This window comes from Anolis carolinensis, chromosome 2 (assembly GCF_035594765.1).
Source record: "Anolis carolinensis isolate JA03-04 chromosome 2, rAnoCar3.1.pri, whole genome shotgun sequence".
In the NCBI taxonomy this organism is placed as follows: domain Eukaryota; kingdom Metazoa; phylum Chordata; class Lepidosauria; order Squamata; family Dactyloidae; genus Anolis; species Anolis carolinensis.
In genome coordinates this window covers 186,393,591-186,418,358 of record NC_085842.1, presented here as the reverse complement: position 1 = coordinate 186,418,358, position 24,768 = coordinate 186,393,591, and the positions used below count along the sequence as shown (strand labels likewise).

Sequence of the window (24,768 nt, the reverse complement as noted above, 5' to 3'; positions counted from 1 at the left end):
TGTTCTGTGCCTCAGTAGCATTCTCTGCTCCATCATCCCCAAGCTGAGCACTGTTACCATTTGGGAAAACTGAAGCAAAGGTGTTCTGCTTTTTCTCTGGCACTGTTCGCATTTCCCCATCACCTGTATGAAGTGGCGTTACCATTTCTTTGTTCTTCTTATTGCTGTGGACATCACCCAAAAGCCCTTTCACTTGTTTTTAGTCTTTCTACCCTACCTGAACTCGTCCTGAGCTTTGGCTTTTCTAACTTTATCCCTACATATCCTGGTTATTCATTTGAATTTCCCTTAGATTATTTTCCCCTTTTGCATTTCTTGTACAATGTCCCTTTTAAATCAATTGAAAGTTCCTTAGACATCCATTCTGTTTTCTTTAGACATCTCCTATTTTTCCTCCTCATGGGAACTGCTTGAAATTGTGCCTCCAGTATTTTTATTTTCAGAAACTTCCATCCATCATGAACTCCTTTCTCTTTTAGCATTCCTGACCATAGGATCATGATCAGTTTTTACCTAACTTTACGGAAAGCTTTCTTAAAGTCTAGAATGCTTGTCTGACTATGCTATACTTTCATTTTCTACTGTAGAAGAACATGGTCACTCCCAAGGAGCCGCCACTTCCACCCTATTTACCAAGTTGTCACTGTTTGTTGCTGTCAGATCTGAAATAGTTGATCCCTTTGTTATCTCTTCCACTTTCTGGATCATGAAATTGTTTGCAAGGTAAGTGAGGAATTCTGGACCTGATATTCTTGGTAGAGTTTGTCTTCCAACAAATATCAGAATAATTGAAATATCACATTACTCCTACATCTCTTCTTTCTGAATGTGTGGCCATCTGTTTAGGAAGGCATCATCTAAGTCCTCAGTCTGGCTTGAAGGCCTGTAGTAGATTAACATAATTTTTACCTAAATACTTTCAACCTTGCTTCAAGGATATAGGTCATTAACCTTCTCACAGGTGTAAACATCCATGATATACAATGCTATTCCTTTTCCTTTTCTGTTTGGTCTGTTTTTCCAAAATGGGCAAACTTTTTGTGGTGTGGGCTGCATGGCAGGCCAGGCTGGGGCAGGTATGCCTGGAGGGGGGCAAGGGTACTTGGTGCGGGGGGAGGGAGGGGGGTGTTGCCAGGGTTGCAGTAGGCATACAGGGGGAGAGTTTTGAATGCCCAAGCCCTCCTCTCAGCCTTGGGGACACACATACACAGCGTCCCCTGTCTGAATGGTGGTGCACACACATTCTCGTTCCCTCTCCCTCTCCCGCCATGTGCACAGGCTGAGGGGAGGGCCGAGGCAGATGGGGCTGGACGAAAGAGCCCAAGGGGCTGCATCCAGCCTGCAGGCCTGGGTTTGCCCATGCCTACTTATAACCTAATTACTACATTCCAATCATGAGACTCATCCCACTAGGCTTCAGTGATGCCAATGATATCATATTTGCTTTGTTGTATTAAGAGTTCAAGTTCATCTTGTTTATTTCCTGTGCATTGTGCATTAGTGTAGAGATACCAATGAACATGAGCCACCCCCTGCTTATTTATGTTTTTTCCTTCTCTTTGTTGAGTTCTTGTACCTCTTGCACAGTTCTTTGTTTAATAATTGGCGTATTTTCTCTTGTTAAACTCCTGCCTTCATCAGTACTGTCTCCCTCCCACTGATAACTCAGTATAAAGCCCACCTGATTAGGTATGTGACTCTTAACAAAAGTGTTTCTGCCAACCTCTGTGAGGTACATGCCATTCCTAGCCAAATGTCCAACTTCTTCAAACTTCAGATCATAATCCAAAAAGCCAAATCATTCCTGGCAGCACCATCTGTGCAGCCAGTTATTCACTTCTATTATCCTTCCTTCCTAGGCTGTGTTCTTTTTAGGTAAAGTACATACATGCTGTAAAGGAAACAAATTGTCTGATCTTGTAAACTAAGTATTGTCAGCTTAGGTTAGTAATTGGAACAGAGACTGCCAGTGAATACCAGGTTCTGTAGTCTATATTTCATGGAAAGAACTGGCAAAACCACTTCAAGATATTCCATCCCTAAGAAAACCTTCTAAAATTCATGGGGTCACCACAAGTTGACAGGAGAGAAATAAACTCAAAGGAGACTCTCAGAAAAGAATTGAAATTTCAAAAATACAAAAAAGCACAGGCAGGCAATGAGAGAATTTGGATAGAGGTATCCCAAAGAAGAGCTGAACTGGAATCTCTAGAAATTTATTTATTTATTTATTTACATCATTTATATTCCGCCCTTCTCACCCCGAAGGGGACTCAGGGCGGATCACATTACACATATTAGGCAAACATTCAATGCCTTTTAACACAGGACAAAGACAAACAAACATAGCTCCGAGCGGGCCTCGAACTTATGACCTCCTGGTCAGTGACTCATTGCTCTCCCGTCTGCGCCACAGCCACAGCCCCGGGCTGATAGGTTAGGTAAAGGTTTTCCCCTGACATTAAGTCCAGTCATGTCTGACTCTGGGGATTGGTGCTCATCTCCATTTCTAAGCCGAAGAGTTTAGACTGCATGGAGCGCTGTTACCTTCCTGCCTGAGCGGTACCTATTGATCTACTAACATTGGCATGTTTTCGAACTGCTAGGTTGGCAGAAGCTGGAGCTAATAGCGGGCGCTCACTCTGCTCCCGGGATTTGAACCTGGGACCTTTCGGTCTGCAAGTTCAGCAGCTCAGTGTTTTAACACACTTCGCCACTGGGGCTCCTTGATAAGAGTAGCTTATTTGAGAAGAACATTTTTGATTACAGTAATAAAAGCACAAAACTTCGATCTGCTGCTCTAAAAAAAAGTAACCAAACTAACAGTTGGTATAATCAGGAATACTAAGGTTGAACTTATTAATAAACCAAAGAAAATAAGCAAGCTATTTAAATATTTCTATGCAGATTTATCCACATCAGAGTTAGAGAAGAATTTAAATATAGAAAAAATTGTTAGGAATTTTTCAACAAATCATATTAATAATAAACATAGATAAATATTGAATGCTCCTATAACTTTTGAAGAAATAAAATCAATACTAAATCATTTAAAATTGATAGAATCTTAGGCCCAGATGGATTTAGTTCCAACTTCTACAAAAAATGTACAGAGGAATTAACTCAAGGTGGCTTACAAAATCTGGCAAAATTCAATGCCAATAACAAAATTCAATAAAATAAAACATAACACATTTAAAACAGTTAAGTGTTACTTAATAAAAACTGTATACAAGCTTAAAACATAAATATTTAAATCCATTCATCTGGGAACCTTAATTTGGGCTGTGTCGAGTCAAAGAGCTTATTCATTAAATGCTTGCGCACACAACCATGTTTTTAAGTTCTTCCTGAAGCCCAAAAGAGACGAGGCCTTATTAAATCAAGATAAAAAAATATTTACTGCAATTATGACCAGAAGATTAAATACATTTATTATGACTTGGAAACATCCATCTCAAACAGGTTTTGTCCCAGGTAGGACATTACTAGATTCTATCAGAAAGTCTATAAAAACCTTAGTAACTGTAATGTCACTAGATGCTATGAAAGCTTTTGATCATATTGAACACAAGTATTTAAGAGAATTGTATATGAGAGAAAGATTTATAGACATTAATAGACATTAATACATGTACAGTGGAGCTTTGACTTAAAAGTGTTCCGACTTAAGAGAGTTTTGAGTTAAGAGCTGTTGCATTTTGAGTTAAGAGCTAGCACCAGAGGGAGCACTAGCACAAGAGTACTGTACAGGGCTTCTGCACTTCAATTTAAGACATTGATTAGGGTTGTGGTGTGTTTTCCGGGCAGTATGGCCATGTTCCAGAGTGTTCTCTCCTGACGTTTCGCCCACATCTATGGCAGGCATCCTCAGAGGTTGCCTGACATAGATGTGGGTGAAACGTCAGGAGAGAATACTTCTGGAACATGGCCATAGTGCCCGGAAAACACACAACAACCCTGTAATCCCAGCCATGAAAGCCTTAGACAACACACAAGTGAATACCTATCTCTTCCGACAAGCCTACCCAAACATTTGTTGGATTTTCTTAATGAGTCTGTAGATAGTTTGTAGGTTGTGTTCCAAACATCCAATTCATAATGGAAAAAGAAAACGAAGGAAAACTGCCATTTCCAGATGTCCTAGTCATCCGCAAACCCAATCAACAATTGGGCCACATGGTTTACAGAAAACCTACACACATGGATAGATACCTACATACATAAAAACTCAAACCATCACCCAAGTCAAAAAAGAAGTACAATTAAAGCCCTAGCAGACTGTGCAAAAACAATCTGCAAACCACCTCTTCCAAGGTGAACTGAACCACCTAAACTGGGCTTCTACAGGCTAATGGATACTCTACCACAGACATCAGAATTGCTGCAAGGCGAAGAACAAGCCACAAGAGTAAAGACAAAGATCCACCCAGAGGAAAAGTGTTCTTACCATACATCAGGGGAACAATTGACCAAATAGGGAAGCTGAAGAGGAAACACAACCTACCCAGGCAGTTTTAATGACAAATTTTTAGCATCTTATATTTAATCTTTGTTTTGTGTCTTTTAATATGTGTTTTGTGGAAATATGATTTAGTATTTAATATACTGACAAAAAGAGGGAGAAAACGTAGAGGCAATGACAGACTTCGTATTTCTAGGCACAAAGATTACTGCAGACGCAGATTGCAGCCAGGAAATCAGAAGACGTTTACTTCTTGGGAGGAGAGCAATGACCAACCTTGATAAAATAGTGAAGAGTAGAGACATTGCACTGGCAACGAAGGTCTGCATAGTTTAATCAATGGTATTCCCCATAGTAACCTATAGATGCAAGAGCTGGACTATAAGGAAGACTGAGTGAAGGAAGATAGATGCTTTTGAACTATGGTGTTGGAGGAAAATCCTGAGAGTGCCTTGGTCCGCAAGAAGATCCAACCAGTCCATCCTCCAGGAAATAATGCCCGTCTGCTTACTGGAGGGAAGGATATTAGAGGCAAAGATGAAGTACTTTGGCCACATCATGAGAAGACAGGAAAGCTTGGAGAAGATCATGATGCTGGGGAAAATGGAAGGAAAAAGGAAGAGGAGCTGACCAAGGGCAAGATGGATGGACGGTATCCTTGAAGGGACTGGCTTGACCTTGAAGGAGCTGGGGGTGGCCACGGCCAACAGGAAGCTCTGGCATGGGCTAGTCCATGAGGTTATGAAGAGTCGGAAATGACTGAACGAATAATCAACAACAATGATTTAATATGTGTATTTTAAAGAATGTTTTTAGATGAATGTGTGTTTTAGCAATATTGTTACCCACCTCAAGCCACTCAGAATTTTGATTTGAATTGTTTTTCCAAGTCAGTCTGATAGTAAAAAAGTATGTCACTTTGGAAATGATATGAGAAACTATTAAGAAGTTTCCTTTTAGAAATTCTAAACTGATATTAAACTTTTAAAACCTTTTATTTGATCTATATTAGGATTTAGTCTATTTCATGTAATAGGAGCCACTGTGGCATAGTGGTTTGAGTACCCTAGGATACTGAAAAAAACAGGGTTTGAGTCCCTGCAACATGCTAGGAGGAAATATGCTTCCTCTCATCAGATGATTAAAAGGTGTTGTTTTCTCTAAGTTGACCATTTGGATATGGTCAGCATTACTGATATGCAGATTTTGGTTAAGCCAAAGTAATATTTTATCAATATTGCTGTTAGTTAACATCTGTCAGAGCCAGGTCCTATTTACTGAATCAAAGGCCAAAGACAGATCTATAAAAGCTGCAAGCAATTTTTAGAAGGTCCCTGTGTGGTCAATTAATTAAGAGGGGCAGGGCAAAACATTGATCAATTGTATTATGGCCTGCTTGGGGTTAACTGACCATATTATTACTTTCTTCCCAAGCTAACAATTTGTGCAGTAGATATTTGGAGTACACTTTGGAGGCTGAATGCATTATCAAATGATTTTTATTGAGTTTCTACAACACATAACCATTAAAAACTACAACAACCAAAAAAAACCCCACACATACACATTTACATACTTATTGTACTTCCCTTCTTCCCTTTTGGGGATCCATTTAAGTCAACTTTATAATTGTTTTTCAGTCCTGATTGTATTGGTATGTCCAAATTAATTCTTCCGTAACAAGGCTTGTTTCTTACTGCATGTCCATATACTTTTTATATTGGTCCCAGTCAGGGCCGGCCCAAGGAAATTTTCAAGTGTAAGCGAAACAGGATTTTGGTGCCCCCCCCCAAAAAAACCCCCCAATCACCGAGAAATAAAAGGTAGAAGGTAGAGGTGAATAGAATGGATAAAAGAGTTTTCCTTACAACCAGAAGTTTATTAACAACATTATGTTCATATAGTAACATTACATAGAATTAACTCCAATCTTAATAAATAATAATAATAATAATAATAATAATAATAATTTAATAAATAAATATTTTAATAAACTTTGCAACAATTTTAATTTTTTAACATCCAGTTTTCCTTAACACAAATAATAATAATAATAATTTAATAAATAAATATTTTAATAAACTTTGCAACAATTTTAATTTTTTAACATCCAGTTTTCCTTAACACAAATTAACTTGAACACTTGTAAAAATTAAAACCTGATTTTTCTGACTTTCAATTTGGAAAACTCATGTACTAGGGAATCTGTGTCCATGTCATCCAACAAGCTATTTTCAATGGCCAAGGTTGATAGTCCACTCAAGCGCTCTTGACTCAAAGTAGATCTTAAGTAATTTTTTATAAGTTTCAATTTTGAAAAACTCCTTTCACCGCTGGCCACGGATATTGGAAGTGTTAACAGAATTCTCAATGCAGTGTAGACATTTGGGAAAACATCCTCCGAACCATGATTTATAAAAGACAAGGCATCAGCTGGGAGACTTCCAGGGGGAAGCATATCTGCAAGTAATTGTAGCTCTGTATACAGATCACCAGCATTCACATCGTGGTCTTCTCCATCTGTCAAAACAGTTTCAAGGCGTTGACAGGCGTACTTCAATTCTTTTTCATTCCAACATTTCCCAAGGCTTGAAATGTCATACAGAAATTTGAAACTTCCACTATGGTTGTCCATTAGCTGAAATCTCTCCTTTAATGAGGATATTGCTGTGTCAAGCACAACAAAAAAAAAGTTCACTTTAAAAGACTCTTTGCCAGAATGTACAGCTTCATCTTTACATTCATACGAAAATTGTCTGCTTACTTTTCTCGGTCGAGCTTCCTGTTCGTTTTCAAAGTCGGCAGTAGCATCGATTTTTTCTGCCAGTTCCTTTGCATCTGTAATGATGCTATTTAGACCTTCTTCAGATCTCATCCTTTCTAGAAAACTTTTCACACTCTTAATAAGAGCCATAGAATTTTGAAGATCGATTGACACTTTTTGCAACTGTTTACTAACAATATTTATCTTGTGCAGGATCTCATGCCATGTCACTATGCTGCACAGAAATGTGAAGCTTTGCAGTCTTTTAAGAAGAGCACCAGCACGGCTCCTACAGAGTCCATCAAATTTCTGATCATGAGAAGCTTCATATACGGCATCATATACTTCTTCAATATGGAACCTCAAAGGCAACAATGCTTCGATTCTACTTTCCCACCTAGTACTGCTAAGTGGTTTGAGTGTGAGAGTTGAAACATGCTTCAACAAAGTACCCCATCTTACTGGGGAACCTGAAAAAAGGTTATAGAGGTCTTGTACGGTGGCGAAACAGTCTGCTGCAATCTTGCAAGACATAGCTGCATCATTTATGACCAAGTTCAGGGAGTGGTTTCCACATGGTACATAAAAGGCTCTAGGATTTAAATCAAGGATCCTCCTCTGGACTCCAACATGTTTTCCCTTCATTGCAGAACCATTATCATATCCCTGGCCTCTCATGTTTTTTAATGGAATACGTCGTGCTTCCAACTCATGGAGTAATATTTCTGTCATACCTTCACCTGAAGGACTGGCAACAGGAACAAAGCCTAAAAAATGTTCCTTAATCAAGATATCTTCATTTGCTTTACATGTAACAAATCTAACCACCAACGTCATTTGTTCGGTGTTGCTAATATCTGGTGTGCAGTCCAATATAATAGAATAATATGTTGCCTCATGTAGTTGTTCCAAAATATTATTCTGGACCTTGCCTGCCAAGAAAGAAATAAACTCGTTCTGGACATTTTTACTCAAATAGTGGACATGTGTTTCTTTGGAAGTGATTCTTCTCACATGTTCAGCCATCGGATCATCAAACTGTGCTATATGTTCTATCAATTTTAAAAAGTTGCCATTATTAGGTTCAAATAGAACATCTTTTGTCCCTCTAAATGGCAATCCTTGAACCCCCAAAAACCGTGTAGCACATAGCAAGCGTTTCAGAATTTGATCCCAATGTTTAATTTCAGCATTAATAAGTCTTTCATGCTCTGCATCAATAGTTTTGTTTAAATGCAAACGTTGCGAGAGCTCACGCCAAGATGAACGGTTTTCCATATGAGGACGGGATTTCTCGTGACCGCTCAAAAGCCTGCTCAAGTTCCGCCAGTTAGAAAACCCTTGGCTACCTGCAAGACTGGATGTGTCGTTTCCAAAAATTTTGCAAGTAATACAAAACACTGCATTTTTAGATACAGAATACTGTAGCCAATATCTGTTGACACGCTCTCCATTACACAACTTCCTTGAATAATGAAATGGGGAAAATTTTCTGCCATGAATGTCCTTAGGAAACTTTATGCCTCTGACTTGCTGTGGTCCTCGCTCAACAATTATTTTCCGTGCCTCATCAGTTATTTTGAGTGGCCACTCTCCACAATCATTGGAAAGAAATAACAAAGGGTCTCTTCTTTGTTCCTGAAAAAAAAGGGGGGTGTATGTTAACTTCTAGAAGTTTTTCTAAGATGTAATGCAATGCAAGATCAATAAGTATAATACCTCGTTATGCAATCTTTAAATAAAAAATGAACAAGACAGGCCAGGGCCAATTATATTTCCCAAAAATCTGCACTAATATTTTTAAATTGAATCTACTTACCGATTCAATAGCTTGCCGACTAGTAGATGGCAGGGCTGCATCTCTTAATGAATCCTCATCCACATCTTCAGTGTCAGTCCCAGTAATGCCAATACAGGAAGGTGGTAATGGTATTGCTGAAGTTGCAGTGAGAAGGTCTTGACTGGTTGATGGTCCTGGTAGAGGCTCAGAGATTGGTATCTTTCCGTCATCAGCATGATCTGATTCAGTCAATTTAGTTGTCTCTGGCTTTCCTGTCTGGCATGATGGTGAAGTCGTGAAAAACCTTTTTAATGCTTTAGCTTGACTCTTGTCTTCTTGGCTATGCTGCAACCTCCTTTTACGATGAAATGCTCCCGATGGCTTCTTCTTGCTTGACATTTTCTGCTAAGAAACCCAACTCGTCATATAAGGAAGGGGACTGACGCAGAACAACTTTTAGCTTATGACAACACAGCAGAAATACAGCCTGCAGCTCCATCCAAGAACAGTAGAGTCTCATTTATCCCACATAAACGGGCCAGCAGAGCGTTGGATAATCAAAAAATGATGGTTAGCATGGAATAGCCTTGCTAGACCTGGTTATGAACCAAGCATTTGAGCATTATTCCTTTTCATGCTATACTTGAGAACTGTTTAAGTACAGCAGAGACTCTACAGTAGAGTCTCTACTGTAGAGTCTCACTTATCCAACATAAATGGGCCGGCAGAACGTTGGATAAGCGAATATGTTGGATAATAAGAAGAGATTAAGGAAAAGCCTATTAAACATCAAATTAGGTTATGATTATACAAATTAAGCACTACAACATCATGTTATACAACAAATTTGGCAGAAAAAGTAGTTACATGTGTAGTAATGCTATGTAGTAATTACAGTAGAGTCTCACTTATCCAAGCCTCGCTTATCCAACGTTCTGGATAATCCAAGCCATTTTTGTAGTCAATGTTTTCAATACATTGTGATATTTTGGTGCTAAATTCATAAATACAGTAATCACTACATAGCATTACTGTGTATTGAACTACTTTTTCTGCCAAATTTGTTGTCTAAAATGATGTTTTGGTGTTTCATTTGTAAAATCATAACCTAATTTGATGTTTAATAGGCTTCTCCTTAATGCCTCCTTATTATCCAACATATTCGCTTATCCAACAATCTGCCGGCCCGTTTATTTTGGATAAGTGATACTCTACTGTACTGTATTTACAAATTTACCACTAAAATATCACAATGAATTTAAGACACTGACTACAAAAACATTGATTACGAAAAGGCAGACTGTGTTGGATAATCCAGAACACTGTATAAACGAATGTTGGATAAGTGAGATTCTACTTTAATATGAAATAATTACTGGGATAGAATAATGCAGAACAATATAATCTCTAAAACCAGGACAATAAATAAAGACCAACAGTCTGAAAGCATTCCACAAAGGAAACAATCAGGGCTAGCTAACACCTCCCAACAAAGTATTCCCATCATCAAAGTCTGATAAATCCACTGTTTTCTCACAGCCACAGACAGTACAAGCACATAACATATCGCAAAGAACACAACTCTGAAAACAGGGGAATTCCACACAGGAAACATTCAGCGCCAGCTAACACCGCCCAACAAAAAATTCACTCAGGGAGGAAACAGTCAGGCTTTAAAGCTGCAAGGCTTACATCCTAATCATTTTCCCTAATTGCAGCATTCATGCTTGCATCTAAAAGCCAAAAAAAAAACCAATTAGAAATATTGTATATTCACAACCTTTAGGAAATAATATCCCCTGATGGCACAGCGTGTTAAAGCGCTGAGCTGCTGAACTTCTGGACCGAAAGGTTTGAATTGGGGGAACAGAGTGAGCCCTCACTTTTAGCCCCAGCTTCTGCCAACCCAGAAGTTCAAACACATGCAAATGCGAGTAAATCAATAGGTACTGCTCTGGAGGGAAGGTAACACCGCTCCATGCAGTCATCCCACATGACCTTGGAGGAGTCTACGGACAACGCTGGCTCTTTGGCTTAGAAATGGAGATGAGCACCAACCCCCAGAATCAGACATGACTGGACTTAATGAGGTATGGATACCTCACAATCTTTGAGGATGCCTGCCATAGATGTGGGTGAAACGTCAGGAGAAAATACTTCTGGAACATGGCCACACAGCCCGAAAGACATACAACAACCCTGTGATCCCGGCCATGAAAGCCTTCGACAACAAGTTTACCCTTTACCTTAACTACCACCAATTCCTCAATACAGTAGAGTCTCACTTATCCAACACTCACTTATTCAACGTTCTGGATTATCCAACACATTTTTTTAGTCAATGTTTTCAAAACATTGTGATATTTTGGTGCTAAATTCATAAATACAGTACTTACTACATAGCATTACTGCGTATTGAACTATTTTTTTCTATCAAATTTGTTGTCTAACATGATGTTTTGGTGCTTAATTTGTAAAATCATAAACTAATTTGATGTTTAATAGGCTTCTCCTTAATCCCTCCTTATTATCCAACATATTCGCTTATCCAACATTCTGTTGGCCCGTTTATGTTAGATAAGTGAGACTCTACTGTTCTTTATTTCCCAGAACAGAACACCATACTTCGCCACAGCAAAGCGTGGTTGGGCACAGCTACTTTATTATTATATAATATATGTAATTATTAAAACTATAAATCCCAGCAACTACAACTCCCTACTCAATTAATTTTTTAACATAACATAAAATCACCAACTACAACTCCCAAAACAAGGGATTAAACAGAAAACATGTACTTTTATAGAAAGCATGTACAAATTAATATTTAAATATGTATTTGTATCACATATCTGAAATTATTTCTCACATTACTACAGAAATGATTCCATAGATGGAAGAATTAACACATTAGAATGCACACACATTAGAAATTGGCCCATCCACTTCCTTATTTTAATCTATGCTTCCATATATTTTATACTGTTTACTTTTTGTACAAATGATACACACAGTCAACTGTGTCATGAGAGATGCCTCCCACAGGATGGTAACATAATTAAACATCCAGTTGTTCCCCTGGGCAAGGTCCTTGCAAATGGCCAATTATCTCACACCAGAAGCGACTTGCAGTTTCTCAAGTCACTCCTGACAACAAAGAAAAAATAAAATAAAACTGATTATAGTAGTAAGAAGCTAGGAAACATGAAAGCACAAGAGCAATGCCCATCCATTTTGAGAAATAATGTAAGATTGACTTGTAAGTTTAGTTGCAACTTGTTGTCACTAATTCAGACAGCCTTGATTACCTTGCTCAGAAGGCTGCTGGAGACCTGTGGTATCCCTGAGCCTTGATTCTTTATGTTAAACGATTGTTTGGCTGGTTGTCCTTGTCAGTCCCCACACACCACACGCCTCGTGCAAATGTTTTTTTTTTTCAGTACGCATGCACAGCGTGGGCTATGGTATTGCGCATGCGTAGAAGGTAGGTTGTTAGTGTCTAGAAGCTTCCACGGGCGAAATGCGCTGTGCGCATGCGCCCAGCCAGAGAGGCCATTTTGCCCTTAGTCTACAAACTAAGGGCAAAAATGGCCTATCTGGCAGGGCGCATGCGCACAGCACAGCTAGGCCATTTTGCCCTTAGTAACAAACTAAGGGCAAAAATGGCCTATCTGTGCTGTGCGCATGCGCACAGCCAGAGAAGCCATTTTTGCCCTTAGTTTGTTACTAAGGGCAAAATGGCCTAGCTGTGCTGTGCGCACGCGCACAGCACAGCTAGGCCATTCGGGCCTGACTTCCTGGTCGCGGCCGGCGACCGCCCGGGCGATCGCCGGCCGCGACCAGGAAGTTCCTGGTCGCGGCCGGCGACCGCCCGGGCGATCGCCGGCCGCGACCAGGAAGTCAGGCCCGAATGGCGCCCCTAGCAGCCAGCGCCCGAGGCGGCCGCGTCCGCGGCCGCCTAGTAACAACCGGCCCTGGTCCCAGTCCGTCTTTTTTATTGGCTGTCCTCTATGCATCTTCAGTAAAAATGTTAGTTCATCCATGTCCCTTATATCTTCAATTTTCTCAAGCCATTCTTCCTTCCCCGGAATTAATTGTGATTTCCAATGTTTTGCATAGATAATCCTTGCAGCTGTATTAATATATGTAAATAATTTATCGTCGTTTGCATTAAATTTTGTTTCTGAGTCTGTCAGATTTAGTAAATAGTATTCTGGTTTCATTGGAAATTTTTTCCCTAATATTTTCTGAGATTCTGTGTGTATCATTTTCCAGAATTTACCAACCTCGTTGCATGTCCACCAAATATGATAGTACGATCCAATGTGGTCTTTACATTTCCAGCAGGAGTTTTGAGTTTCCTTATACATTTTCCCTAACTTTTGGGGTGTGATATACCACCTATGAAAGGATTTCAACCAATTTTCTTTTAAGTCCCACGCATAGGTGTATTTTATTTTTTTCCTCCATAGAGTTTCCCATTCGGTCATGCTTATTGAGTGTCCTATATTTTGAGCCCATTTCACCATACATCCTTTGACTTCTTCTGCAGCATTAGTCCATTCTAATAGTTTATCGTAGATTTTGGTTATTTCTTTCTTATCTGATTGGAGAATCTTATCCCAAAATTTCTCATTGGAACAAAAGCCCACTTTGTTGTCTAACACAAATTTTTCCCTAATTTGGGCATATTGTAACCACGATAAGTTACTATATCTTCTTTTTAATTCTTCTATAGGTCTGATTTGGAATTCGCTGTTTTTCTTAATTAGAATGTCTTTATATGTTGGCCATTGTGACCAGCCTAATAGTTTCCTGTTGTTCTCTTCCAATGGTGAAATCCATAATGGGGTTTTATCGTACATATATTTTTTATATTTTTCCCAAACTTTAATCAATGATGAACGTATAAAATGGTTTCCAAAGGTTTTTGCTATGCGTTTTTTATCGTACCATATGTACGCGTGCCACCCTCTTCTCAAGTCAAAGCACTCTATGTTTAATATGTTTTCTTTTTTTAGGTTGCACCAATCTTTAATCCACGTCAAAGCACAGGCGTCCGCGTAGAGTTTTAGGTTTGGCAGGCCGAATCCACCTCTATCTTTTTTCTCCGTCATTGTTGCGTATCTAATTCTTGGTTTTTTACCGTTCCATATAAATTTTGAGAGGTCTTTGTTCCATTCCGCAATTGTTTTCATCGATCTAATTATGGGTAAGTTTTGAAATAGGTATAGCATTTTCGGCAAGATGTTCATCTTAATTGTTGCGATTCTTCCTAATAATGAAATATTTAAATTCTGCCATTTTTGTAAATCTTGTTTTATTTCCTTCCACTTTGATTTATAATTGTTTTCTAATAATTGCGCATTCTTAGCTGTAAGCCAAATTCCTAGATATTTAATTTTTTTGGTTATCGAAATTCCTGTCGTGTTTTGCAATATTTCTTGATTTAATTTAGTCATATTCTTTGTTAGTATCTTGGTCTTTTTTCTATTTAGACGGAAACCTGCTATTTCTCCGTATTCTTCAATCTTAGTTATCCACATAGGTAGTTGTATTTTCGGGTCTTCAATAACGCAAATGATATCATCCGCGAATGCTCTGTATTTAAGTTCGTTTTTCAAAATTTTTGTACCCTTCAGTTTCCGGTCATTTTTTAGATTTTTTTAGAAGAATTTCTAAAGCAAAAATAAAGATCAGAGGAGATAATGGGCACCCCTGTCTTACCCCTTTTTCAATCTTGATGTTCTTTGTATATTGGCCATTAATCAGGATTTTAGCTCTTTGTTTGTCATAAATCGTATCCACTGCGTTGTAAAATTGGTGTCCGATATCTATTTCCTTAAATAATAATTTTAAAAAAGACCAATTCAAATTATCAAAGGCTTTTTCCGCGTCGATGGAGAGCAATGCTACTTCTTTTTGATGGTTCCAATCATAATATTCTATTATGTCCAAAATGCATCTAACATTATCTTTCATTTTCCTTCCCGGAAGAAAGCCTGTTTGTTCTGGATTAATCCAATTGTTTAAAAATTCTTTAAATCTGTTAGCCAATATGCACGTAAATATTTTATAGTCTGTATTCAATAAAGATATGGGGCGATAGTTTCTTACGTCTGAGGTATCTTGATCTTCCTTAGGTATAGTGATTATATCTGCGTCTCTCCAAGTATCTGGTATTTCTTTATTTTGCAATACCTCATTCATTAACCTTTTCAGGTGGACAATTAATATATCCTGCATTATTTTATAAAAGTTCGCTGAGAAACCATCAGGTCCCGGCGATTTGTTGGGTTTTAAAGAGTTAATTGCTTTCTTTATTTCATTTTCTGTGATTTCTTTGTTGAGAATTTCTCTCTGTTGCTCGCTGATCTTCTCTAGTTTTTGATTTCCCAAGTATTGTGTTATTTTTGTCATATCAATTTCATCGTCTTTATATAGTTGTGAATAGAATTTATTAAATTCTTGTAAGATATCCTCATCCTTGGTAATACATTCCTTGTCTTTCTTAATTTGTGTCACTTGTTGAAATTGTTTTTTCTTACGTATTTTCCGCGCCAACCATTTCCCTGGTTTATTGGCGTTCTCAAAATTAAATTGCTTGATAAATCTTAATTGGTTGGCGGTCTGGTCAAGTTCCATTCGATTCTTCTCTCTTTTTAAATCCTTGAGTTCTTTATTTACCTTACTATTATTTGGTGAATTCTTCAGTATCTTCTCATTTCTTTCAATCTGTAAGTTTATTTCCTTCATTTTCTTCAGTTTTTCTTTATTTATCCTTGCTTTTTGCTGTATTAGATGTCCCCTGATCACGGCTTTGTAAGCGTCCCAGATAGTTGCATCTTTAATATCAGGACTGACATTGAAATCAAAATATTCCTTTGATAGTCTTTTGTATCTCTCGATGTCTTCTTCTTTTTTCAATAAGTTTTCATCAAACTTCCATTTAGGTATAATCTTTTTATAATTTACTAGCTGTGCCCGGCCACGCGTTGCTGTGGCGAAGAATGTGGGATGTGGGATGACTGCATGGAGCGGCGTTACCTTCCCACCGGAGCAGTACCTATTGATGCACTCACATTTACATGTTTTTGAACTTCTGGGTTGGCAGAAGCTGGGGCTAACAGTGGGGGCTCTGTCAGTTCCCCCAATTCAAACCTGCGGCCTTTCGGTCCAGAAGTTCAGCAGCTCAGCGCTTTAACATGCTGTGCCATCAGGGGATATTATTTCCTAAAGGTTGTGAATATACAATATTTCTGATTGTTTTTTTTTTTTTTTTGTCTGTTGGAGGCAAGTATGAATGCTGCAATTAGGAAAAATGATTAGGATGTAATGGCCTTGCAGATTTAAAGCCTAGCTGTTTCCTCCCTGAGTGATTTTTTTGTTGGGATGTGTTAGCTGGCCCTGATTGTTTCCTGTCTGGAATTACCTTGTTTTCAGAGTGGTGTTGTTTCGATATTTTATATGCTTCTACTGTCCGTGGCCCTGAGAAAACAGAGGATTGGCCAGACTTTGATGATGGGAATCCTTTGTTGGGAGGTGTTAGCTGGCCCTGATTGTTTTCTGTGTGGAATTCCCCTATTTTCAGAGTGTTGTTCTTTATTTAGTGTTCTGATTTTAGAGATTGTATTGTTCTGTTTTATTATACCACATTAATTTTTATATATTCTGATTTTAGTGTTTTTGAATACTTGGAGCCAGGTTGTATTCATTTTCACGGTTGATCGCAACACAATAATAATAATAATAATAATAATAATAATAATAATAATAATAGTAAGGATAGTAATGATAGTAATAATAATGACTTTGGTAATACATAGTGCTTCACTGCCTTCTCAGCTTCCTTTCTGGAAGAATCCTTTCTTGGGAGGTGTTAGCTGGCCCTGATTGTTTCCTTTGTGGAATTTCCAATTTCCTTGCTTTATTTACTTTCATTATTTCTTTATTTCTTTATTACTGTCTTGGTTTTAGAGATTATATTGTTCTGCATTATTCTATCCTAGAAATTATTTCATATCAAAGTAGAATCTCACTTATCCAACATTCGCTTATACAATGTTCTGGATTATCCAACACAGTCTGCCTTTTCATAATCAATGTTTTTGTAGTCAGTGTTTCAAATTCATTGTGATATTTTACTGGTAAATTTGTAAATACAGTACAGTAGAGTCTCACTTATCCAACATAAGTGGGCTGGCAAAATGTTGGGTTACCGAATATGTTGGATAATAAGGAGGCGTTAAGGAAAAGCCTATTAAATATCAAATTAGGTTATGATTTTACAAATGAAACACCAAAACATCATGTTAGACAACAAATTTGGCAGAAAAAGTAGTTCAATACGCAGTAATGCTATGTAGTAATTACTGTATTTATGAATTTAGCACCAAAATATCACAATATATTGAAAACATTGACTACAAATATGCGTTGGATAATCCAGAATGTTAGATAAGCGAGTGTTGGATAAGTGAGACTCTACTGTAATTACTACATAGCATTACTGCGCATGGAACTACCTTTTCTGTCAAATTTATTGTATAATATGATGTTTTGGTGCTTAATTTGTATAACGATTATCTAATTTGATGTTTAATCAGCTTTTCCTGAATCCCTTCTTATTATCCAATATATTTACTTATCCTGCCGGCCTGTTTATGTTGGATAAGTGAGAGTCTACTGTATATTGATCATCTTATATTATCTGCTTAGAACTGGATTATATGAGGCCCCTTCTTCACAGTTGTATAAAATGCACACTGAAGTGGATTATATGGCAGTGTGGAGTCAAGATAATCCAGTGCAAAGCAGATAATATAAGATTATAAATGGGTTATATAGCTGTGTGGAAGGACCTTGAGTCTACACTGCCATATAATCCAGTGCAAATTAGATAATCTGTGGAAGAAGCCTAAGTGAGGCCTAAATTTGCCTGTCCCCTAACTGAAACCTGGCTGTCCCTTGGTTGCTAGGCAACGAAGTGAGCAGAGATTAGCCCTCTAAACTGGCAGCAATTGGATAAAAACAATTATTGCTCTCCCTCTAATTAGGACTTTATTTTTCTTTTCTTTTTGTTGTATCAACCTAGAGGCGTGGATGATGGGTTGTGTTGTCAAATTTCGAGGTTGGGGGGCCTGTAGTTTTGTTGTTTTGTCCACTGCCCTGATGCCATCACTCTTTTATATATATAGATAATCATTTCAATGGGGCAGTGGTCTGATTTATCGCGGGGGAGGATGGATATCTTATCGATTTTTGTAAATATTGTTCTGGATGTCCAAATCATGTCAATTCTTGACCAGCCGGCATGTCTGTGAGAGTAAAATGTGTAGTCTTTATTTGATGGGTTTTTTGCTCTCCAGACGTCTATGAGATCAAATTCTTCCTTCAACCGGATGAAATTTTTTGGTAATGAACTTAGCATATCTTTGTTACTTCTTTTATTAATTGATTTGTCCATTTTTGTGTCCAGTACCCCATTGAAGTCTCCTAAAATTATGACCTGTTCCAGGTGGGTGTTTTCGATCTGTTCCTTCAAATATTTTACGAATTGAGTCTTGGGGCCATTTGGGGCATAAATGTTACATATTAATATTTTTTGATTTCCAATTGTAATTTCCACAGCCACCACCCTCCCCTCTGAGTCCTTAAATTTCAATTCTGCTGGAATATTATTATTTATGTATGTGACCACCCCCCTTTTTTTCTTTATGTCCAATGAATAGAATTCTTTTCCGTAAGCCTTGTTTACTAAGTGTGCTCCATGTCTTTGTGAGATATGTGTTTCTTGAAATGAAATAATATCAAATTTACCTTTTTTAATTTGACGTGTAAGTGCATTTCTTTTATTTGGGGAGTTTAAACCGTTCACATTGTTTGAATAGCATTTTATTTGTCGTGTGAACTCACTCATTGTGATCCTTTTGAAGTCCTAAAATTGTAATTCCGAGATCCTCTTCCACTGCCGTTTCTTCTTCATCCTCGATGGTCATCTCCGGTATATTCACTTCCATGTTTTTCTCCGTTACATTTGTTACTGTTGACGATTCTGCACCTTGGGGCAAGAGAAATCTTTTCTTTTTTCTTTGTGGTAGGGATGTCTCCTGAGACATTGAGAGATGTCCTTCATCAAATTTTTATAGAATTCCTTCGCTTTGTAAGCCAATGTTTCTCATTATTGAGTGTAACCATAACACCTTCTGCTTTTTCCCAACGGAATCTAATTTTACGTTTTTTTAATTCCTCTGTAAGGAAAAAATAGTTTCTCCTTTTATTCAGTATTGATAGGGGAATTTCTTTTAGGATTATGATTTTATTGTCTTTATAGTAGCTTGGTTGAGAGCTATTGGCCATCAATATCTCGTCCCTGATTCTCTTTTTTACAAAATGTACTATGACATCTCTTGCCACTTTGTTGCATTTGGAGTAGTTAGTTTGTATTCTGTATATTCTATCCAGTTCAGTTTCCATTTCCTGTTGTGGGCGTTGTAATATTTTTGCTATAATCTGTGTTATTATTTGTCTTATATTTTCGTTGGTTTCCTCTTGTATATTCCTAAATTGAAGTTGGAATTCCATCTCTTTAAGATCCATTAATTCTTGTGTTTTTTTCTATTTTTAAACTTTTATTTTGGCAGTCCTCAATCTTTTTTTGAATTTTGTTTTGAGTCTTCTCCATGTTCCCTCTAGCTTTTTTCAGCTCAAGAATCTCTTCGTGCGTCTCTTTCATTTCATCTTTTATCTGAATAATATCCTCTTTTATTTCTCTTTTCATTTCCATCATCTCTTGGTGCATTTCTTTCTGAAACCTTTTTTGGTCTTCCATGTTTAAGTCCTGTTTATCTGAAAGTTTCAGAATTTCTTTTAAAATATCTTTTAGAGTTAAATCTTCTGTTTGGGAAGCTCGTCTTGCTAACCCTTTAGTATCTTTAAGATCTTGTTTGAATTTTGGCCCTGCCATCTTCTGTATTGGCTATAGAGACTGTATTATTCTTTTCCGTATATATATATATATGTATATATATATTTAATTGATCTTTGTAGGTAAAATCAATTTAGTGTTTGTATTGTTGTTTCACTGCGTTCAATAGTCTAACTCTGTATATCTGTGTGTCTATCTTACTTCTTTCCTCTGTCTTTATTCTTCAATGTGATTTAATATAACTCAAAAGTCTTCTAATCTCTAATCTGCTTTCCAGTGTCATATGACCGTGGTCCTCCTCTTCAGTCTTCCTTTCTCAGTTCTGGCCCATAGGCTCTAGACTGTCCATCTTTTAGTCCTAATTCAGGTCTTTATGATCGTTGCTGTTGTTTCTGTTGTTATGCGCTTCCTGGTTCCTCGTCTTCCGGTCCTCCTTCTGCTTTCTTCTTTCTTCTCCCAGATCCGCCCTTCGTTCCGCCCTTGTCGTCTTCCTCTGTTACCTCCTCTTCTGTCCTTTCCTGGTGACTTCTTCCGCTTCTCTCACTACCGGTTCCGCTTCATTCCCGCCATCCTTAGCGGATCCTTACTTGTTTACAAGAAGCACCCTCCGTAGTCTAAACAATATGGCGTCAAGGTCAGCTATTATTCACTTCCTTATTACTCCTTTCCTTCCACTTGTTTGCGGTCCGCGAATCCCGCGGCTTTTTTCCTAGCCCTTCGGCTCGCCTCTCCTTCGAGGGGCTGGCGTCAGGGCGTTGATTTGTTGGTTCATTCTGCCTCCTGCAGAATTCTGGGGTTTGTAGTTTGGCCCAGGACCTGTCTGGCTAAGTTATTTAAAGCCCCCTCCCTAAAGTGGATTTAAAGGGGATCCAGTCTCTAGTGTGATGAGGTCCCACATGAAGTTTGCTCCTTATATAAACATTACCAATCTCTAATTTGCCCTGATCAGGATTATATCATATTTATATAACTCCTTCTCTCCAAAGTGTCTTACAGTGTAAGTTGAAACAAGATACAGCAAAAACAACAGTACAAAGGTTTAAACCATCACATAAGCAATTGTTTTAAAAACAGTAATTTAAAAAAGTATTAAATAATATTAACAGTTTTTAAAATTAATTTAAAGCAGTATTGTAACAATAGCATTGTAACAATTGGCTGTGCTTGGAATGGATCTACAGTACAGAGTTTGTGGCCAGATTGCAGTAGCATTATTGCCAGGTAAAGGTCTCAAGAGCTGCAGAGCTCTGTCCTGAGACAGATGTTTTTCAATATTTTTATCAGAGACCTTCGGCCCTTCTACACTGAGCCTATTCAGCATCTTCACCCTATTGTGGACCCTATTTAGCATCTGCATAGTGGACAGATAGGGGCTACCAGAACTGCCTTGGAGGCAGCAACAAATCCTTACTGTCTAGCTGTGATGTTTTGTGATGTGTGTTTTGCCACCATTCGGCAGCCACCCTAAGAATCTCCTCATGCCTCCCCCCAAATGTGGCTCCCCCTATTTATCTGCCCTGGTTTTTATTGCTTTCTCTGAATTTTTGGGTTGTAATGTATGTTATTATTTATTGTATTGTTAAATAGTGTTATGATATGTTGTTTTATATTCTGTCATATTGTATGGTTTTGAGCATGGCCCCATGTAAGCTGCCCCGAGTCCCCGTTGGGGAGATGGTGGCGGGGTATAAATAAAGTTTTATTATTATTATTATATATTATCTGGTCTGGGGCATTCTGGCAGATGTCTTGCTAAGGAGAAGGAGAGAGAGGAAAGCCCCTCCTCCCATCCCACTCAGTGCATGGGAAAAGATAGGTAGGCTTTACTACTGAGGACAGTAACAACATGTGACATTGATGGCAGCAGGCTGCCATCCTGTGTCTCCAGGCCACCCAAGTCCAGAGAATGCAGGATGACAGTGTAGATGGTTGTGGCCAGTTCTGTTTAGGCAGCCCAACTATCTTCACTCTCCCTAACCTGGGGGAAAGCTGAAATCCTTAATCCTTAATGGATGATCTCTCCCAGTGGCTTCATGTATATGTTGGACAACATGGGGGACAGTACTGAACCCTGCGGTACCTCACAAGACAACGGTTGTGGAGCCAAGCAGGTGTCCCCCAGTAACACCTTCTGGGTACAGCCCTCCAGACAGGACTGGAGCCCCATTCCAGCAAGGCGTCCCAGAAGGATACCGTGGTCGACGGTATCGAAGGCCGCAGAGATGTCCAGTAGAACCAGCAGGGACACACTCCCCCTGTCCAGTTCCCGGCATAGATCATCTACTAAGGCGACCAAGGCTGTCTCGGTACCATGTCCCGGCCTAAAGCCAGACTGCGCCGGATCTAGATAATCAGTGCCTTCCAAGAATGCCTGGAGTTGTGTGGCCACCACACTTTCCACGACCTTGCCCAAAAAGGGGAGATTGGAAATAGGCTGATAGCTGTCCAGTTGAGTGGGGTCTAGTGATGGCTTCTTCAACAGCGGTTTGATCACAGCCATTTTAAGGCTCACTGGAAGTTTGCCTTCCCGAAGAGAGCTATTCACCACCACCTTTACCCACTTGGCCAAACCCCCTCCTGCTGAAAAGCTGATACCACATGGGATTGACTTCTCCTCAACTTAAGCAAAGGCAACTGTCAGACATTTATGCATTCTTCTTGTTCTTCTTAGTTATATTTCAGCATTTGGTCATTATAAAATTGCATCTTTAAAATTATTACATAGCTCAAGTAATATTCATATCAACAGTTTATCAATTTTGACTGGAATTCCAACCTTATACATTTTGATAACTTTGTTTTTAAGTTATTACCTTAATATCTCCTCAAATTTTATGACCTTTTAATTTAAACGAATAGTATCAATCTTATATTGTCCCTCTCAATTTTCCCCTCTAAACTATCTTGATCTTATTCTATTCCAACATTTTTTCAATATAATATCTTGTATTTCCCCATCTTTTTAAATATTCCACCATGCAAGCAGTTTAAACATTTTTCTAAGGTTCATTTCTTATAATTTCATCTTTATACTTCATTCCCCTTTTACTTATTTCTTCAATCCACCATTTCCACAAAAATCATTGATTTATTTTAATCCTTCCAGAGTTCTCCATTTGCTTATCCCAGTCAAGTCTCAATGTTTTTCTTTAGGTTAAGCCTTAAGTGTAACACCCCCTTGATGGATTGTCACTTTGACGTGGTGAGGGGGCTTGCGTGTTCCAATGAACCTGAGGGCACAACCACTGGAGCCATGCACTCCCAGGAGTGGCCACAGGGGAGGATCCAGACCAAGAACAATCCGAAGACCCAAAGACCTCAACGGCGGAGCAGGCGGAGGATAGCATGGTACATGTTACAATGGCTGTGAAGGCGGAAGAAGGCTGAAACAGATTGAGAAGCCACTCTCATTTTGTTAATCACACCACTGCTGGGACCTCAATCTGTGAAGACTGTGTGTTGACCGGCCGTGCACCAACCTCCACACATTAAAAAAAATCACGCACAGACGTCTTCCAAGAAATGGAGGACCATCATCCTCTAACTACGAGGGATCGCCTAACAACATAACATGTGTAACAACACATCCATTTAAATTTAAAATGCTTCTCTTATTGAAATGGCCTTTCAGAGTGTCCACATAGGCTTCCTCTGTGCTGATTTTCCTAACTGTACATGTTCTGTCTCTTTTGGTAAAACTTGAAAACCTAAATATTTTTCTCCTTGCAATGTTGGGTAGAATTCTTTGCTTTTCCAAATTCTGAATGTGCATTGGTATCTACTTGTCTATGTACACAATTTGTTTTTTGGAAGCCTAGTTGTTCAAGTTTTGGCTCTTAGTTATGAGCTATCCTTGATCAATCTGGTATGCTATATCTGTAGTTTGTCTTGTTGCTGTTAAAATTCTTTAACAAGGATATCTTTAAGATTCTTCTTGATATTTTCTTTATCAAAAAGCTGCTTTTTGAATCCCAGTTACATTTCCAGGATCTCTAGCTGTGACATTTTTAGGTAGCAGAAGTGGAAGCAAAGACCAGAAGGTGTTACTTAAGCCTTTCTAACAAGCAGCGAATATAAATTAGTTGCTGCTGAAACAGTTTAGTCCTGTGCAGATAGTAGATTTTTACTTTCTGGCAACAAATGTTGTCAATTATTCACTTTTGCAACTAGTTTATTTTCTTGGAATGCAGGCTATTAATTACAGTCTTTATAGTTCAAAGTATCTCAGTTTTGAGGTTTGCACAAAAGTATTGTCCAGTTGGTAGTACAGTAGAATCTCACTTATCCAACACTCGCTTAACCAACGTTCTTGATTATCCAACGCATTTTTTTAGCCGGTGTTTTCAATAATAAATGATATTTTGGTGCTAAATTCATAAATACAGTAATTACTACATAGCATTACTTTGTATTGAACTACCTTTTCTGTCAAATTTGTTGTATAAGAGGATGTTTTGGTGCTTAATTTGTAAAATCATAACCTAATTTAATATTTAATAGGCTTTTCCTTAATCTCTCCTTATTATCCAACATATTCGCTTATCCAACGTTCTGCTGGCCGGTTAACGTTGGATAAGCGAGACTCTACTGTAAATTGTTTTTAACTTGAGGCTAGTTGGTCTTTTTTGTCCCTGCCCTCCAACAACCTGAACTGGAAGAACTGCCATATAATCCTGTTTCTGAATCCAGATTCTATTATTTGAACTGGGTTATATGAGTCTTCACTGCCATAGTAATCATTTTAAAGCAGATTACCTGCATTCAGAAACTTGATTGTATAGCAGTGCAGATGGGCCCCCACGTCTGACATCAAAGGAAAAGTAGAGGGTAGG

At 38.3% G+C, this 24,768-nt stretch overlaps 2 protein-coding genes across 22 annotated transcripts in view; one reads left to right on the top strand and one right to left on the bottom strand.

Moving 5' to 3' along the window:
- The window catches only part of adgrl3 (adhesion G protein-coupled receptor L3), a 463,017-nt gene that overhangs the window by 11,727 nt on the left and 426,522 nt on the right, over positions 1 to 24,768 (top strand). The window lies entirely within an intron of this gene.
- Positions 6,024 to 12,615, bottom strand: LOC103281235 (zinc finger MYM-type protein 1). 2 transcript variants are annotated; one of them, XM_062974096.1, is made up of 3 exons: positions 12,318 to 12,615; positions 9,049 to 9,411; positions 6,024 to 8,867 (listed from the first exon to the last, which is right to left on the bottom strand). In XM_062974096.1, exons 2-3 carry the CDS (start codon positions 9,406 to 9,408, stop codon positions 6,618 to 6,620), a joined length of 2,610 nt encoding a protein of 869 aa, XP_062830166.1. In that variant the 5' UTR covers positions 9,409 to 9,411; positions 12,318 to 12,615; the 3' UTR covers positions 6,024 to 6,617. The 2 variants fall into 2 exon arrangements, with proteins under 2 accessions (XP_062830166.1, XP_008120584.2); XM_008122377.3 differs by lacking the exon at positions 12,318 to 12,615 and having other exon boundaries at positions 9,049 to 9,609.